The 18,023-nt window shown below is 72.9% G+C and overlaps 2 protein-coding genes across 2 annotated transcripts; both read left to right on the top strand.

Annotated features, from left to right (window-relative positions):
• The first annotated feature begins 6 nt into the window (after positions 1-6).
• Positions 7-4,869, top strand: PLEC (plectin). Its single transcript, XM_068395737.1, has 3 exons — positions 7-2,857; positions 3,672-3,812; positions 4,078-4,869. Exon 1 carries the CDS (start codon positions 141-143, stop codon positions 2,286-2,288), a length of 2,148 nt encoding a protein of 715 aa, XP_068251838.1. The 5' UTR covers positions 7-140; the 3' UTR covers positions 2,289-2,857; positions 3,672-3,812; positions 4,078-4,869.
• Positions 2,732-18,008, top strand: LOC137661622 (dystonin-like). The gene is made up of 14 exons (XM_068397227.1): positions 2,732-2,857; positions 3,672-3,812; positions 4,078-4,145; positions 5,763-5,922; positions 6,574-6,653; positions 6,977-7,103; positions 12,887-13,057; positions 13,224-13,390; positions 13,620-13,779; positions 13,914-13,998; positions 14,896-15,125; positions 16,608-16,727; positions 16,818-16,925; positions 17,997-18,008. Exons 1-14 carry the CDS (start codon positions 2,732-2,734, stop codon positions 18,006-18,008), a joined length of 1,755 nt encoding a protein of 584 aa, XP_068253328.1.
• The last annotated feature ends 15 nt before the right edge of the window (positions 18,009-18,023 follow it).

Raw genomic sequence — 18,023 nt, forward strand, 5'->3', positions numbered from 1 at the left:
ACCTCATTCCCAGCGAGGAGGCCCTCAAGCTCCTGGACGCCCAGATAGCCACCGGGGGCGTCATCGACCCGCACCTGGGCTTCCACCTGCCCCTGGAGGTGGCCTATCAGCGTGGCTTCATCAACAAGGAGACCTACGACATGCTGTCCGAACCCAGCGAGGTGCGGAGCTACGTGGACCCGTCCACGGAGGAGAAGCTCAGCTACACGCAGCTCCTGAAGCGGTGCCGCAAGGACGAGGCCAGCGGGCTCCTCCTGCTCCCGCTCTGCGACACGAGGAAGCTCACCTTCCGCGGGCTGCGCAAGCAGATCACCGTGGAGGAGCTGGTCCGTTCGCAGGTGATGGACGAAGCCACCGCCCAGCGCCTCCAGGAGGGCCTCACCTCCGTCGAGGAGGTCTCCAAGAACCTGAAGAAGTTCCTGGAGGGCACCAGCTGCATCGCTGGCGTCTTTGTGGACTCCACGAAAGAGCGGCTGTCCGTGTACCAGGCCATGAAGAAGGGTATCATCAGGCCGGGCACCGCCTTCGAGCTGCTGGAGGCGCAGGCGGCCACGGGCTACGTGATTGACCCCATCAAGGGCCTCAAGCTGACGGTGGAGGAAGCCGTGCGGATGGGCATCGTGGGCCCCGAGTTCAAGGACAAGCTGCTCTCCGCTGAGAGGGCGGTCACGGGCTACCGGGACCCCTACTCCGGCAAGCTCATCTCCCTCTTCCAGGCCATGAAGAAGGGTCTGATCCTGAAGGACCACGGCATCCGCCTGCTCGAGGCCCAGATCGCCACCGGCGGCATCATCGACCCCGAGGAGAGCCACCGCCTGCCCGTGGAGATGGCCTACAAGAGGGGCCTCTTCGACGAGGAGATGAACGAGATCCTGCTGGACCCCAGCGACGACACCAAGGGCTTCTTCGACCCCAACACGGAGGAGAACCTCACCTACCTGCAGCTGATGGAGCGGTGCATCACCGACCCAGAGACCGGCCTCTGCCTCCTGCCCCTGAAGGAGAAGAAGCGGGAGAGGAAGACCTCCTCCAAGTCCTCCGTCCGCAAGCGCAGGGTGGTGATCGTCGACCCGGAGACGGGCAAGGAGATGTCGGTGTACGAGGCCTATCGCAAGGGCCTCATCGACCACCAGACCTACCTGGAGCTGTCGGAGCAGGAGTGCGAGTGGGAGGAGATCACCACCTCCTCCTCCGACGGCGTGGTGAAGTCCATGATCATCGACAGGCGCTCGGGGCGCCAGTACGACATCGACGACGCCATCGGCAAGGGCCTGATCGACCAGTCGGCGCTGGACCAGTACCGCTCGGGCACCCTCTCCATCACCGAGTTCGCGGACATGCTCTCCGGCAACATGAGCGGCTTCCGCTCGCGCTCGTCCTCCGTGGGCTCGTCCTCCTCCTACACCGTCAGCCCGGCGCCCACGCGAGCGCAGATATCCATGTGGAGCGACCCGACCGAGGAGACGGGGCCGGTGGCGGGCATCCTGGACACGGACACCCTGGAGAAGGTGTCCATCACCGAGGCCATGCGCCGCAACCTGGTGGACAACATCACGGGGCAGAGGCTGCTGGAAGCCCAGGCCTGCACGGGGGGCATCATCGACCCCAACACCGGCGACAAGTGCACCGTCGCCGACGCGGTCAACAAGGGCCTGGTGGACAAGATCATGGTGGACCGCATCAACCTGGCGCAGAAGGCCTTCTACGGCTTCGAGGACCCGCGGACCAAGACGAAGATGTCGGCGGCGCAGGCGCTGAAGAAGGGCTGGCTCTACTACGAGGCCGGGCAGCGGTTCCTGGAGGTGCAGTACCTGACCGGGGGCCTCATCGAGCCCGACGCCCAGGGCCGCGTCTCCTTGGACGAGGCGCTGCAGAAGGGCACCATCGACGCGCGCACGGCCCAGAAGCTGCGCGACGTCAACACCTACTCCAAGTATCTCACCTGCCCCAAAACCAAGCTCAAGATCTCCTACAAGGACGCCATGGACCGGAGCATGATCGAGGACGGCACCGGCCTGCGCCTGCTCGAGGCCTCCTCCCAGTCCAGCAAGGGCTACTACAGCCCCTACAACGTCAGCGGCGCCGGCTCCGCCTCGGGCTCGCGCTCGGGCTCCCGCACCAGCTCCCGCTCGGGCTCCCGGCGCGGCAGCTTCGACGCCACCGGCTCTGGCTTCTCCATGACCTTCTCCTCCTCGTCCTACTCCTCCTCGAGCTTCGGGCGCAGATACACCGGGGGTCCCTGGGGCGCCGGCGAGGGGCCGCGCGGGACCCCGCTCCCCGTGGCCTGAAACCCTCCGGCCCCTGCCCCGGGACCCCGCTGCCGCGCCCGCTCCGCATGTGCCAACGCCTAACCACTAGTCTCTTTTTTTTTAATTTTAATTTTTAAACTCTTCTTCTTCCAAAGCAGTGCCTGAAGTTTAACCAAAAAAGACTAGACTAATATATTAATATATGCGATTGTTCTGACTGTATTTGTATATGAAGAGATGAGAGAGAAGACACACTACCCTGCCGCCTGCCGCGGCCCTGCCCGCCGCGCCCACCGGCCGCTCACCGCGGGCAGAGCCGAGCCCACCCGGCCGCTCACCCCGGGCAGAGCCAACACCAGGAAATCAAACAGTTCTGGCTTTTTTTTTTTTGATCTAACCACTTAACGACTCTTTTGTAATTAACCCGCCGGCTTCATCCCCCCGCACCCCGAAGGAGGAGACCGCCCCGTGTCCCCGCCGCGATGGAGGAGGACACGGCGGGCAGCCACGCGCTCCGTGCCAGTCGCCTGGACCCTTTCAGCCCGGCGAGGAGGGGGCTCTGCGCCCCGGCTCCCCCCTGCCCCAGCCCCCCGGCACGTGCCCCCACCGTAAGTGCGCGCTGGCGCTGCCCCGCTGCTTGAGGGACCCGCCTCGGCGCCGCCGCTTCGCCCGCCCAGGGGCTTCGCTGGGCGCCCGCCGCCTCCTCCGCCAGCCCGCCGGGACGCTTGGCTCTCCCCGCCCGCCGGGCCGGTGCCACCGCGCCTGCCGCTGCCCGTCTGTCTGTCTGTCTGTCTGTCTGTCTCTCCGTGTATCTGGGAAGTGCCCCGCACCAGCTCCGGTTCTTAGCGCTGACGTGGGGCCGTGAATTGATGGGCGTCCGCCAGAGCCCGTGGCCCGGCTGGGCACAGCCAGTGGCCCGGCTGGGCACAGCCTGTGGCCCAGCAGAGCCCGTGGCCCGGCTGGGCACAGCCAGTGGCCCAGCTGGGCACAGCCTGTGGCCCAGCAGAGCCCGTGGCCCGGCTGGGCACAGCCAGTGGCCCAGCTGGGCACAGCCTGTGGCCCAGCAGAGCCCGTGGCCTGGCTGGGCACAGCCAGTGGCCCAGCTCGGCTCTCCCGTGGCCCGGCTGGGCACAGCCCAGGACCCAGCTCAGCAGAGCCCGCGCTGCCAAAGCCAGCCTAGCCCCACACCCAGTCCCTGTGCCCAGACCCCAGCGCTGCCCGGCCGTGCCCCCCCCTCCCCATGGGGGTTCCCCAGCCCCTCCCGAGGGCCGCGGGGGCTGCGGGACCCTCCGTGCGCGGGGCAGCTCCGCGCTCTCTGTCCCACCACGCTCCTCTCTCCTCTGACCGCTCCTCGCGGTAGCTCCTTGCCTCAGTTTCCCTCCCCATCCCTCGCCCCCCCGTAACGCGCTCTCTCTCTGGCAGACCTCTCTTTCCAGCCCCCCCCCAGACGTCCCCCCGCCGCTGGGCGAGCTCCTCAGCTGGGTCTCCGACGTCAGCAAGGCGTGGATGGGCTCGCGGGGAGCCCGGGACGCGGCGGCTCCTCGGCCGGGCACACTGGCACAGGTAACCCCCACCTTCCCAGCCTCTCTCCGTGGCGTCGGGGCTCCGCGCCGGGCTGGGGCTTTGGCTGGGCCACCAGGCTGTCCGAGGGCGGTTCGGGGTGCAGTTGCCCACGGCGAAGGCTTGCTGGCCCAGGGCATCGCTTGAGCAGGGGCGAGCAGGCTGGCACGGGGTGGGCACGCGGCGCTGCCGGCTGGGCTCGACAGCTTCACCCCCCCTGCCCCCTCTCTGTGTCTCATCCCATCTTTTCTGTTCGCTTTCGTTTTAGTGTGGCTGGATGTTCATCCCACCTCCCCTCACCGCTGCCACGGAGCCCGTGCCCCCGTCCTGCGCCAAGTGGGACCGCGCTTGAGGACACTGGGACGTGCCCACCCCCCACACACTTTGCACTTGCCAGAGTCCCTGGGCAGACATGGGGGGCTGCACTGCCCGGGCACGGGGGGCTGCACTGCCTGGACGGGGGGGTCTGCATCGCCTGGGCATGGGGGCTGCACTGCCCTGGCAGACACCAGGGTCTGCACCGCCCAGGCATGGGGGTTGCCCCGTGGCACCAGAGCCCCCTGACCCACCCGCTGCCCCATCACCCCCTCCACGCTCCACCAGGGCCCCGGGCAGGGGCTGAAGCAATAAGTGACTTGGCAGCGGGGCCGTAGCCCCCGTGCTCAGCCCCGCCATGGTGGCCACAGCCCCCCAGGGCGCCCTCGCCCCATGCCGGTGCCCCCCCTCCTCCCCGGGCACCTCTCCTCCTTCCCGCCCGCTCTCATCTGCCACGTGTAAATCATGTTACTCCTCCGCCTTCCTCCTCGTTATTCTCATTATCCAGTTTTGCTTTCGCATGACACGCCACCGTGGGCCACCCCACGCCGGGGCCCTGCGATGCCCCCCTCACCTCTCACCGGGGCAGCGGGGGCCCGTCGATCATCCAGAAGCATCTCTCTTTATTTTGGGGGGGGCGAAACACTAAAACCTGACCTGTAAATACCGCGAAGTGTCTGTAAAAGGAGCAGTATGGACCCAGGGCCTGCCCCGGCGGGGGCATAAAAGAGATGCTACGAAACCAGCCGGCAGCTCCGCGTCCTCTGTTCGCCCCCGGCCTGGGGGCTACCGGTCGCCTCCCACACCTTGGGCATGGCGGGGGGCACGGCAGGGTGCTGCGGTGGGCAGGGGGGGTTCGGTACAGGCACACTGGGCAGACTGGGAGGCACTGGTGCGGGCGTCAGTGGGGTCCGTGCGGGAGCAGGCGAGCGTGGGGGCTCCCGGGCTGGCCGGACAGATGGCCCCGGCTTGGGAGCACGTTAATTGCATTGTGGGCTGTAATTAGCGGCCGCGTCCCTCCGTGGCGTCCCTCCCTGGCGGGGGACTGCGGCGGGGAGCATCCCTGGTGCGGGGGGTGGTCACAGGCCACTGTGCCCGTCTGGGGGCTCGGGGGGGTCTGGGGGGACAGCAAGGATGGATCCTGGGGACGTGCTCCCCCCCTCTGCCCCCCTGCCACTCCCTGCCCCCCTCCACCCTCCCGAGCCCCCCCCAAGCCCAGACCCCTCTCACAAACCCCCCGGGGCCCCTCTGTGGCCAGGGCTGAGCCCAGCCCGGCCCCGCTGGGAGCCCCCCACCTCCAGCTCCCCTTCCCGGGCGAGAAACCCCCCGGCTCCGGAGCGGGTCCCACCCTTGGGGGCCAGTGAGCCATTGCTGGAGGGGACCCCCTGCCCCACACTCCCCTCAACCCTGTGCCCGGGGACGCTCCCCAGCGTGGTGGGGGGCTGCGGTGAGCCGGGGCGGTGGGATCCCAGTGCAAAGGGGGGCAGGGGGGAGGTGGGGAGGGACACCAGTGGGGCTGGGGGCTGCTCTGGGGGCAGGAGGGCTGCGGGACCGCGGAGCACTGCGCCAGAGCTGCCACGACCCCCCCGTGCCACCATGCCCCCGGCTGCACTGACCTGCTCCCTCCCCTGGCCCCAGCAAAGAGGGGGCTGAGACGCGGCCCGTGGCCTGCCCGGCTGGCGAGGGGCACCAGTGCCAGCTCTGGGGGCGAGTGGCCGTGGCTGTGGGGCTGCGGGGCCCTGCTGCAGCACGTGGCACCCTGCCCCAGCGACCCCCATCCAGCCCCGAGCCCTGCCGAGTACTGGTCACACCGCTGCTCCCGCTCGCCCACGTCACTGGCACCGTGGCCACCATGGCCAATGCTGTGGCCAGCCGGGGCAGCATCGCTGCGTGGCTTCTGCGTCAGTTTTATGTCCCGTCCGTGGTGCCCGTGGCCCCCAGCCATCCCCCTCGCGGGCAGAGCCTGGGCACAGCGTCCCGGGTGCACTGTCCCCCCTCTGTGCCCTCAGCCAAAGCGTGGCCGGGGCTAACGACAGGTTAATTGCCGGGGTCCCGGGACTGCACCTCCCGCAGCCCTCGGGTACCCCATGGCACCAGGCTGCACCCCGAGGTGCGTTTTGGGGAGGGCAGAGGGGGAGAACGGGCGCAGGTCGGGGGAGTGCCAGGGGGGGCTGCTCCTGTTTGGGGTGGCTTTGGCCCCGTCAGCCCCATGTGGCACCCGTGCCGTGGTCTGGGGTGCCCCGGCTCAGCTTGGCCTGTCCCGGTGCCATGCCCTGGGGTGCCCCGGCTCAGCGGCTGGTGGGCACAGGCTGCATGGCTGGAGCGGAGGGTTGGGGGTCCCTGGGGGGGGGACACAGTGATACGCCAAGACAACTGCGCTGGCATGCCGGGGGGCTGGGGGATCCTCGACCAACACCCCCTCCCCACCGTCCCTCTGCTCTCCCTGCAGGAGCGCGGTGCCGCCGGTGCCGCCGGTGCCGCCGGACGGAGCGCGGAGGGGTCGTCACCAGATGGGGAGGACGTGGAGAGGTACGGGCTGGGGGGGGGACATGGGGGGCCATGCCAGGGGCTGGGGTGTGGGGACCCTGCACGGGGCACCCGGAGCCTCCGGGGAGCGGGGCCACGGAGCTGCTGCCCCGGTGCCCACGCGGGGCGGGTGCACGGGGCGCTCACGGTGGGGGGGGGTCACCTTCGGGGTCCTGATGTCCCCGGTCCGTCCGGGAGCGGCACGGGGGAGAGGTGGGTGCTGTGGGGTCACCCCTCTCCCCCCCAAGAGCAGCTGGGGGGTCCCGGGCAGAGCACCCTCCTCGGCAGGGGTCCTGCAGCCCGGCGTGTCCCCGCTGTGTCCCCAGAGCGTGGCAGCGGGGCGAGCGGCCGGAGCGGAGGCTGGAGGTGCAGGAGCAGCTGCTGGCGCTGCGGCACTGGCTGGACGCCGTGGAGAGGAGCCTGCCCGGCCCGGAGCCCGGCTCGGCCCCGCAGGTAACGGGCCGGCCCCGGTGCGGGCAGGAGCCCGGCTCGGCCCCGCAGGTAACGGGCCGGCCCCGGTGCGGGCAGCCGGCAGCACCGCTCAGAGCCCGGCAGGACCCAGCCCGTGCCTCCACCGAGGCTGGTGGGGTCGTGGTCCCCGAGAGGGAGGACGGTGCCAGGCCACGGCCCCACAAACCGGGCGGTGACACCCGCGGGCGGGCAGGGTGTGTGGGGCGGGCAGCCATGTGGGGCGTGCAACCGTGTATGGGGCGTGCAGCCGTGCCCGTGTCCGTGCCCCTGCCCGTGCCCGTGTCCCCGCCGCCCCGTCCGCGCCCCGCTCGCCCCCGCCGGCCCCTCGCGGCCCCTTTGTTGGCCCGGCCCCGCCGCACACATGGCGGCACAAACTCAAAGGCCCATTCATCATCCTCCTCCCTCCATTCACCGCCGCCGCGGCGCGGACAAAGCCCAGGCCGAGGACAATCGCCCGGCCCCGGGCTCCGAGCCCGCGGGTCCCTGCTACCCGCTCCCGCCCGCTGCCCCACGCCGGGATCCCGCTGCCCGGGGCGCCCGTGCCCCCCCCAGCCCGGTACTGGGGCTGCCGAGCTCCGGGCGGGCGAGTCACTGCGGCAAAGGGGCCGGCTCGGTGCCCCCTGCCCAGCCCCTGCCACCCGGGGCACCCCATGGCACCCACGGGGTGGGCTGGGTGCCTGCTCGCCAGCGCGGCAGCTGAGCCTGGGGGGCAGCAGGGAGGAGGGTGGGGGCTGCGCCGCGGGGCTGGGGAGGCAGGCGAGGGCAGCAGCCCCCAGGGCAGCAGCCCCCACCCCGGTGGGCCCCTCGCCCCTTTGTGTGGGGCAGGACCCCCACCCTGGAGGGCCCCTCGCCGGCTGCGGGGCCGCTGTGCCGGAGCTGGGTCCGGGCAGGCCGAGGACGGGGCTCGCGCTGTGGGCACCACGGGCAGGAGCAGAGCCCGGCCCTGGCACCTCTGGCAGCCCCCCCAGCCCCTCCTGCAGCCACTGTGGGGCCATGGGGCTGTGGGACTGGGTCACTATGGGGCTGTGGGGCCATGCCGCTGTGGGGCTGTGGGGCGGGGTCACTATGGGGCTGTGGGGCTGTGCCGCCGTGGGGCTGTGTCGCCGTGGGGCTGTGGGGCTATGGGGCCATGTGGCTGGGTGACTATGGGGCCGTGGGGCCATGCCGCTGTGGGGCTGTGGGGCTGGGTCACTATGGGGCCATGGGGCTCGTCACTATGGGGCCGTGCTGCTGTGCTGCTGTGGGGCCGGGCCATGGGGCTGGGCCTATGGGGCCGGGCCGCTATGGGGCCATGGGGCCACGGGGCTGTGTCACTACAGGGCCGTGCCACCATGGGGCCGTGGGGCTGTGCCGCTATGGGGCTGTGGGGCTGGGTCACTATGGGGCCGTGCTGCCGTGGGGCTGTGGGGCCGTGCCGCTATGGGGCCGTGGGGCCGGGTCAGGCCCCGCCGTGCGTGCGGGGCCGGGGCAGGCGCAGCCCGGGGCAGGGCCGGGTGGCGGCCCCGAGCGGTGCCGGTGCGGGAGCAGGTGCGGGCGGCGGCGGCTGCGGGGGGTCCGGGGGGGGTCCGGGCTGCCGCGGTGGGGCGGTGGGAACGGCGCCGCTCCCCTCCCCCGCCGGGATGGCTGCGGGGCCCCGGGGGTTTCCCCGGTAACGGCGCCCGAAGGGTTAACGCGGGCCAGCGCGCTGCGGGGCGGGGGGGGGGTCGGGCCGAGCGGGACCGAGCAGAGCCGGGCCGAGCCCCACCGAGCCGAGCCGGGGGTGCCGCCGCCCCGGGGCGCAGCGCACAAAGGCGGCGGGGCCGGGGCCGGGGCGGCGGTAACGGGGCGGGGGGGGGGGGGTCTGGCCCCGCTCCGCTCCCCGGCTCGGCCCCGCCATGGCCCGGCCGCGCGGCCGGTAGCGGCGGAGCCCCCGGCCCGGCCCCGCGGACGCCCGGTTCCGCCGAGCGGTGAGTACCGGGACGGGGCGGGGGGGAGCGGCGGCGGCTCCGGTGCGGGGCCGTGGCCGGGGTGCGGGGGGACCGCGGGGGGTGCGGGCAGGGTGCGGGCAGGGCACAGACCGGGCACCCCGACACCACCTGTCCCCGGTGCTGCCCCGGGAGCGGTGCGGGGTCACCCCGAATCCCCCCCCCCGCACTGCTGCCCCCGGGAGGGTCGAGGGGGGGGTGACGGGGCTGCTGGGGGTGCGGGGTGCTGGGTGCGGTGCTGAGCCGCTTCCCGGGGTCCGTGCCAGGGCCCCGCCGCGGTGCAGCCGTGTGTAAGCGTGTGCGGTGACCCCGTGCGCGGGGACTGCCCGTGGCGTGTGCCAGGGTGTGCCAGGGTGTGCCAGGGTGTGCCGGGGTGCGGTGGGGGGCTCGGCGCGGGCACGCTGCCCAGAGGTGCCCCGGCCACGCAGGAGCGTGACCCCGGGTGCGTGTACACGTGGAGCACCCCCCGCGTGCGCCTGTTGCACGTGCGGCGTGTGCGGCCCGTTGGTGGGTGCCCCCAGCAGCCAGGCCTGTGCCAGGGGGGATGCCCGGCGGAGGGGACGTGGGGCGAGGGGGGTGCAGCCCGGGGGGGTGCGGGTGCACCGTGTCGGCGTGCGCCTGTGCCAGCCCACGGGGTGTGCGTGCACGTGTGGGAGAGGGCGTGTGCCCACGGGTGCAGGCAGCGGTGGGTCAGGTGCAGGCAGTGGTGGGTGCAGGCAGCAATAGGTCAGGTGCAGGCAGGGGTGGGTCTGGGTGCAGGTAGTGATGGGTGCAGGCAGGGGTGGGTCAGGTGCAGGCAGCAGTGGGTGCAGGCAGCGATGGGTGCAGGCAGCGATGGGTGCAGGCAGTGATGGGTCTGGGTGCAGGCAGCAGTGGGTGCAGGTAGCAGTGGGTCAGGTGCAGGCAGTGGTGGGTGCAGGCAGCAGTGGGTCGGGCACAGGCAGCGGTGGGTGCAGGCAGCGGTGGGTGCAGGCAGCGGTGGGTGCAGGCAGTGGTGGGTGCAGGCAGCGATGGGTGCAGGCAGTGATGGGTCTGGGTGCAGGTAGCAGTGGGTGCAGGTAGCAGTGGGTCAGGTGCAGGCAGTGGTGGGTGCAGGCAGCAGTGGGTCGGGCACAGGCAGCAGTGGGTGCAGGCAGCGGTGGGTCAGGTGCAGGCAGTGGTGGGTGCAGGCAGCGACGGGTGCAGGCAGCGACGGGTGCAGGCAGTGATGGGTGCAGGCAGTGATGGGTTTGGGTGCAGGCAGGGGTGGGTCAGGTGCAGGCAGCAGTGGGTGCAGGCAGGGGTGGGTCAGGTGCAGGCAGCAGTGGGTGCAGGCAGGGGTGGGTCAGGTGCAGGCAGGGGTGGGTCAGGTGCAGGCAGCAGTGGATGCAGGCAGCAGTGGGTCAGGTGCAGGCAATGATGGGTGCAGGCAGCGATGGGTGCAGGCAGTGATGGGTCTGGGTGCAGGCAGCAGTGGGTCAGGTGCAGGCAGTGGTGGGTGCAGGCAGCAGTGGGTCGGGCACAGGCAGCGGTGGGTGCAGGCAGGGGTGGGTCAGGTGCAGGCAGCGACGGGTGCAGGCAGCGACGGGTGCAGGCAGCGATGGGTGCAGGCAGTGATGGGTTTGGGTGCAGGCAGCGGTGGGTGCAGGCAGGGGTGGGTCGGGCACAGGCAGCGGTGGGTGCAGGCAGGGGTGGGTCAGGTGCAGGCAGGGGTGGGTCAGGTGCAGGCATCAGTGGGTGCAGGCAGCAGTGGGTCGGGTGCAGGCAGCAGTGGGTGCAGGCAGCAGTGGGTCAGGTACAGGCAATGATGGGTGCAGGCAGCGATGGGTGCAGGCAGTGATGGGTCTGGGTGCAGGCAGCAGTGGGTGCAGGCAGCAGTGGGTCAGGTGCAGGCAGCGGTGGGTGCAGGCAGGGGTGGGTCAGGTGCAGGCAGTGATGGGTGCAGGCAGCGATGGGTGCAGGCAGTGATGGGTCTGGGTGCAGGCAGCGGTGGGTGCAGGCAGCAGTGGGTGCAGGCAGGGGTGGGTCAGGTGCAGGCAGCACTGCGGCTGCGGCGGGGGGCTGGCGTGGGAGGGTCCTGCCGGGTGACATGGGGGATTTATGGCTGCGGCACGGTGGGGAGGCCGCCAGCTCCCTGCCTGTCCCCCTGCCTGCCCCCCTGCCAGCCCCCCCGCCAGCCCCCCTGCCTGTCCCCCCCCCCCCCCGCCGCCTTTGTCCCCCGGCACACATGGCCCCTTTCTCCGGGCGCCGCCGGCTCCCGGTTGATGTCGCGGCACAAAGCGGCGCGGGCGGGAGCAGCTGCCGGTGCCGGGTCCCCGCGCGGCTCCCGGTGCCCCTGGGTGACGGGGCCGTTAGCTGGGACCCCCCAGAGCCTGGGCGGGGATTTGGGCAGCGCCAGCGGCTGCCGCGGGCAGGGGCGCAGCGGGGAGGGGGAGAAGGGTGGCCCTGGGTGCAGGACGGTGGCCCTGGGTGCAGGACGGTGGCCGTGGGTGCAGGATGGTGGCCCTGGGCGCAGGACGGTGTCTGTGGGTGCGGGATGGTGTCTGAGGGTGTAGGACAGTAGCTCTGGGTGCAGGACAGTGGCCATGGGTGCTGGATGGTGGCCGTGGATGCAGGATGGTGGCCCTGGGTGCAGGACGGTGGCTGTGGGTGCCGGATGGTGGCCCTGGGTGCCGGACGGTGGCCCTGGGTGCCGGACGGTGGCCCTGGGCACAGGACGGTGGCCCTGGGTGCCAGATGGTGGCCCTGGGTGCCAGATGGTGGCTCTGGGTGCAGGACAGTGGCTATGGGTGCAGGATGGTGGCCCTGGGTGCCAGACGGTGGCCCTGGGTGCCAGAGGGTGGCCGTGTGCGCAGGACGGTGGCCCTGGGTGCCAGACGGTGGCCCTGGGTGCCAGAGGGTGGCCGTGTGTGCAGGACGGTGGCCTTGGGTGCCAGACGGTGGCCCTGGGTGCCGGATGGTGGCTGTGGGCACAGGACGGTGGCCCTGGGTGCCAGCCGGTGGCCCTGGGTGCCAGAGGGTGGCCATGGGCGCAGGATGGGGGTCCGGGCAGCCCCGCGGTGTCCCCGATGACGCGCGTCCCTCTGGCTCGTTGCAGGGCGGGCTGTGAGGCGGGGGCCCGTGGCCGTGGCCGTGCCATGGGGAACGCGGTGAGCCGGCCCAGCTGCCTGGGCCAGAAGAGCCGGCGGCCGGAGGAGCTCCCGCGGGAGCCGCAGCCCCGGGCACCGGGCGCGGGGCCGCCGGAGAAGCCGTCGGTGCCGGTGGAGAACGGCGGGAGCGCGGCGCCGGTGGCGGTGCAGAACGGGGGCGCGGGCGGTGTCCCCCCGCAGGGGCGGGCGGGGGGCGCGGCCTGGGCCCCCCCGACCCGCGGCGCCTGGCCCTGGCAGCCCGTCACCGCGCGGGAGGTGACGGAGGTGACGGAGGTGACGGAGACCATCGTGACCGAGATCGTGGAGGTGACCGAGTACCCGGCGGGCGAGAGGGGCGCGGAGCCCCCGGCCACCCGCACGGTGGCCGTGCTGACGGAGGGCGCCGGGGACGCCGCGGAGGTGACTGCGGGGCAGGGACCCTCGCCGGGGGACGCGCCGTGCCGGCGCCGGGGGCTCCGCAAGCGAGTCCCGGCCGTTGTCCCCCTGTGCCGGGGTGGCACCGGGCTCCCTGCTGGGTGCCGGAGGATGCCGGTGTCTGGAGGGGGGTCCGGGGGCGTGGGGTGCGCCCGGGGCACCAGAGCCCACCCCGGCACGGCCCTGCCGACCTGGGGGCCGCCATCCCCGGCATCGCCTCGCCGGAGCCCCACGGCTGCCCCCCCCTCTCTCCCCGCAGGCGTCCCCGCGGGCTGTCCCCGTCCCCGAGGAGGCGGCGGGCGCGGAGCGAGCCCCGGACACCCCGCAGAGCCTCCTGGCCTGGGTGGCCGACATGGAGGAGCTGGTGGGCAACCAGAAGCCGCCGTCGGCGGAGGCGAAGGTGGCCAAGGCGCAGCTGGAGGAGCAGAAGGTCAGCAGGGACGGGCTGGTGCGGCCACCGGGCCCCCCGCACCGGGGGTCCCCCCGTCCCGGGGCTGCCGGCGGGGCCGGTACCAGGGTGGGGGTCCCCTGGCACAGCGCCATGCCCCGGGGGTGCCAGGGGTCCTGGCACAGCGCCGTGCCCCCCTGCCTTGCAGCTCCTGCGGCGGCTGCTGGAGGAGCGGAGGCCGCGCGTGGAGCTGGCCCTGCAGGACCGGCCCGTGCCACTGGCACACGGCCCCGGCCCGGCGGTGCCCGAGGGCAACGACGGCCTCTCCGGCCTCGGGGAGAGGTGGACCAGGCTGGTGCAGGAGGCTGAGGCCAGGTGGGTGCGGGCTGAGCCCCGGGTCGGGGCCCCCTGTGCCCATCCCCGTGCCCGGGCACAGACAGCCCGGTGTCCTCGGGGCGCTGGGCGGGGGGTGGCACGGGGACCCCAGATGTGGCATTGCCCCCCCAGCCGCGGTGGCGGGGGGTGAGGAGGCTTCTGGAGCGCGGTGTCACCCCCCCGAGGTGGGGGCTGTCCCCTCCCTGTCTCACACCCCGTCCTGGCACAGGTACGGCCGCCTGGAGCGGATCCTGCCAGCGGCACAGGCCTTCCAGGAGGCTGCGGACTCCTTCCAGGAGTGGCTGGTGGCCACGGAGCGGCAGCTGGCCCAGCTCTGGCACGCCGACGGCTGCGTCGCCCGCCTGCAGGACGCCCACCGGCAAAGCCAGGTCGGGGCCGGGCGCGGGTGGGCTCGGGCACCCCCGTGGGCACGGCGGGGTGGGGGATTGGGGCCGTGAGGGTGGCGATGGGGCCGGGGCGAGCGGTGGCCACGCGGCGGCTGCCACGGGAGCCCCTCGGGCAGGCGCTGTGCGAGGAGATCGACGGGCGGCTGGCGGAGCTGGACGGCGCCCTGGAGAGCGGGCAGCGGGTGCTGGCCATGGTGACAGGCGAGTGGGGCGGCCGGGGGGCACGGCCGGGGGTCGGGACCACGGGACAGGGGAGGGAGCGAGCCCAGAGCTGCCCTGGGCTGTGCTGGCACCGAGGGGACCCCTGGGTGCGGGGGCGGGGTCCTTGGGGGCCCGTCCCCACCGGTGTGATGTGGGCACGTGGCATCGTGTGGGGTGGGGGGGCCGGGGCAGAGCCGTGGGGTCATGGCCACTGGGGGATGGGGGGCACTGGCCAGAGCCTGGGCCACGGTGGGACAGGGGGCACTGGCTAGGGCAGAGCCATGGGGTCATGGCCACAGGGGGACGGGGGGCACTGGTCAGAGCCTGGCCCACAGGGTCATGGCCACAGGGGGATGGGGGGCACTGGCCAGAGCCTGGGCCACAGTGGGACAGGGGGGCACTGGCTAGGGCAGAGCCGTGGGGTCATGGCCACAGGGGGACGGGGGGCACTGGCCAGAGCCTGGGCCACAGTGGGACGGGGGGCACTGGCCAGAGCCTGGCCCACGGGGTCATGGCCACGGTGGGATGGGGGGCACTGGCCAGAGCCTGGGCCACAGTGGGCCGGGGGGCACTGGCCAGAGCCTGGGCCACAGTGGGACGGGGGGCGCTGGCCAGAGCCTGCCCTGTGGGGTTATGGCCACAGTGGGATGGGGGGCACTGGCCAGAACCTGGCCCACAGGGTCATGGCCATGGTGGGATGGGGGGCACTGGCCAGAGCCTGGGCCACAGTGGGACAGGGGGCACTGGCCAGAGCCTGGGCCACAGTGGGACGGGGGCCACTGGCCACGGGGGCTGCGTTTTGGCTCTGGGGGGTCAGAGGCGGGTGCGGGGAGGCCGAGGAGGGTCAGGGGGCGGTGGGGCCAGGGCCAGGCCCCGGTGACCCCGTCGGCGGCGCAGGGGAGGAGGCGCAGGCGGCGCGGGAGAGGCTGGAGTCGCTGCGGCTGCGGTACGTGCTGGCGGGGCAGAGCGGGGCGGACGCGGCGCAGCGCCTGGCGCAGGCCCTGGAGGCCTCGGCCCGGCTCGGCCCGGCCCAGGAGGGGCTGGCGCAGTGGCTGGGCCGCGTGGAGCGGGAGCTGGTGGGCACGGAGGGGCACGAGGGCACGGACGGCACGGGGGACGCCGAGAAGGTGCGGGGCTGGGGCGGGGGGTGCCGGGGATGGGTGGCGCGGTGGGTGCCGGGGGTCCAGGTGCCAGGGCTCGGTGTCCCGGTGGGTGCCAGGAGTCTGGGTGTTGATGGGTGCCGGGGATGGGTGTCCCGGTGGGTGCTGGGGTCCATGTCCCGGTGGGTGCTGGGGTCCATGTCCTGGTGGGTGCTGGGGGTCTGTGTCCCATGGGTGCTGAGGGTCTGGGTGCTGGGGGTCCATGTCCCGGTGGGTGCCGGGGGTCTGGGTGCTGGGGGTCTGTGTCCCAGTGGGTGCTGGGGGTCTGGGTGCCAGGGGTGCTGGGGCTCTGGGTGCTGGGGGTCGGTGTCCCGGTGGGTGCCGGGGATGGGTGACCCAGTGGGTGCTGGGGTCCATGTCCTGGTGGGTGCTGGGGGTCTGTGTCCCATGGGTGCTGGGGGTCTGGGTGCTGGGGGTCCATGTCCCGGTGGGTGCCGGGGGTCTGGGTGCCGGGGGTCTGTGTCCCAGTGGGTGCTGGGGGTCTGGGTGCCAGGGGTGCTGGGGCTCTGGGTGCTGGGGGTCGGTGTCCCGGTGGGTGCCGGGGATGGGTGACCCAGTGGGTGCTGGGGTCCATGTCCTGGTGGGTGCTGGGGTCTGTGTCCCATGGGTGCTGGGGGTCTGGGTGCTGGGGGTCCATGTCCCGGTGGGTGCCGGGGGTCTGGGTGCCGGGGGTCTGTGTCCCAGTGGGTGCTGGGGGTCTGGGTGCCAGGGGTGCTGGGGCTCTGGGTGCTGGGGGTCGGTGTCCCGGTGGGTGCCGGGGATGGGTGTCCCAGTGGGTGCTGGGGTCCATGTCCTGGTGGGTGCCAGGGGTCGGTGTCCCGGTGGGTGCCAGGGGTCTGTGTCCTGATGGGTGCCGGGGGTCTGGGTGCTGGGGGTCTGGGTGCCAGGGGTCTGTGTCCCGTGGGTGATGGGGGTCCGTGTCCTGGTGGGTGCCAGGGGTCGGTGTCCCGTGGGTGCCAGGGGCCTAGGTGCCAGGGGTCTGTGTCCCAGTGGGTGCTGGGGGTCTGTGTCCCATGGGTGCCGGGGGTCCGGGTGCCAGGGGTCTGTGTCCCGTGGGTGCCAGGGGTCTGGGTGCCGGGGGTCTGTGCCCCGTGGGTGCCAGGGGTCTGTGTCCCGTGGGTGCCGGGGGTCCGGGTGCTGGGGGTCTGTGTCCCGTGGGTGCCGGGGGTCCGGGTGCCGGGGGTCTGTCTCCCATGGGTGCCAGGGGTCTGGGTGCCAGGGGTCTGTGTCCCATGGGTGCCAGGGGTCTGGGTGCCGGGGGTCTGTGTCCCGTGGGTGCCAGGGGTCTGTGTCCCATGGGTGCCAGGGGTCTGGGTGCCGGGGGTCTGTGTCCCGTGGGTGCCAGGGGTCTGTGTCCCATGGGTGCCAGGGGTCTGGGTGCCGGGGGTCTGTGTCCCATGGGTGCCCGAGGTCGGTGTCCCGGCGCGGCTCACGGCTCCCTCGCCACAGCTCGAGCAGGCCCTGGCCTCCCAGCTTGCCCACTGGGCCGGGCTGGGCGAGCGGCTGGAGGAGCTGGCCCGGGTGCAGCTGGACGCCGCGGCGCTGGGCTCGCAGCTCGCCGACCAGAAGGTGGGTCCGTGCCCCGGAGGGGTGTCCGGGGGTCCCCACTCCGCTGAGCCCCCGTGCTGACCCTGCTGGGGACCCCCCCCCGCCCCGCAGCTGCTCGCTGCCGAGATCCTGCACCACCGCGGGCTGGCAGAGCGGCTCCTCGCCGTCGCCGACCCCCTGCTCCGCGCCTGCCCCGAGCCCCTGCGCCAGCGCCTGCAGGTGAGCGGCGGGCCGGGACCCCAGACCCCCGGGACCCCAGACCCCCGGGACCCCAGGACCCCAGGATCCCCACGCCTTGGGACCCCTGACCCCTGGGATCCCAAACCCCTGGGACCTACAGCCCCTGGGACCCACAGGACCCTGGGACCCCCACCCCTTGGGATACCCAGACCCTTGGGATCTCAGACCCCCAGCCCCCCGGGACCCCAGACCCCCAGGACCCCAAGTGCCCCGGGATTCCCACCCTTTGGGACCCCTGACCCCCAGGATCCCAACCTCCCAGGACCTCAAGCCCCCTGGGACCCCCACCCCTTGGGACCCCTGACCCCTGGGATCCCAAACCCCTGGGACCTAAAGCCACCTGGGACCCCCAGCCCCACAGGTCCTCAAGCCCCCTGGGACCCCCACCCCTTGGGCTACCCAGACCCTTGGGATCTCAGACCCCCAGGACCCCCAGCCCCCAGGATCACCACACCTTGGGACCCCTGACCCCTGGGGTCCCGACCTCCCAGGACCTACAGCCCCCTGGGACCCCCACCCATTGGCATACCCAGACCCTTGGGATCTCAGACCCCCCGCCCCTTGGGACCCCCACCCCTTGAGATACCCAGACCCCCGGGACCCCAGACTCTCGGGACCCCAGACCCCCAGCCTCCAGGATCCCTGCCCCTTGGGACCCCAGACCCCCGGACCCCAGACCCCCAGGACCCCAAGCGCCCCAGGATCCCCACCCTTTGGGACCCCTGACCCCCAGGACCCCAGACCCCTGGGACCCTCAGCCCCTGGGACCCACAGCCCCACAGGTCCTCAAGCCCCCCGGGACCCCCACCCCTTGGGCTACCCAGACCCTTGGGATCTCAGACCCCCAGGACCCTGGGACCCCAGACCCCCAGGACCCCCACCCCTTGGGACCCCTGACCCCTGGGATCCCGACTTCCCAGGACCTCCAGCCCCCTGGGACCCCCACCCATTGGCATACCCAGACCCTTGGGATCTCGGACCCCAGCCCTTGGGACCCCCAGCCCCCAGGACCCCCTGCCCCCTGGGCCCCCTGCCCTCCGGGACCCCCAGCCCCCCCGCTGACCCCCCCGTCCCCGC

The sequence above is a fragment of the Nyctibius grandis genome, chromosome 3, assembly GCF_013368605.1.
Source record: "Nyctibius grandis isolate bNycGra1 chromosome 3, bNycGra1.pri, whole genome shotgun sequence".
NCBI classification, from domain to species: Eukaryota; Metazoa; Chordata; class Aves; order Nyctibiiformes; family Nyctibiidae; genus Nyctibius; species Nyctibius grandis.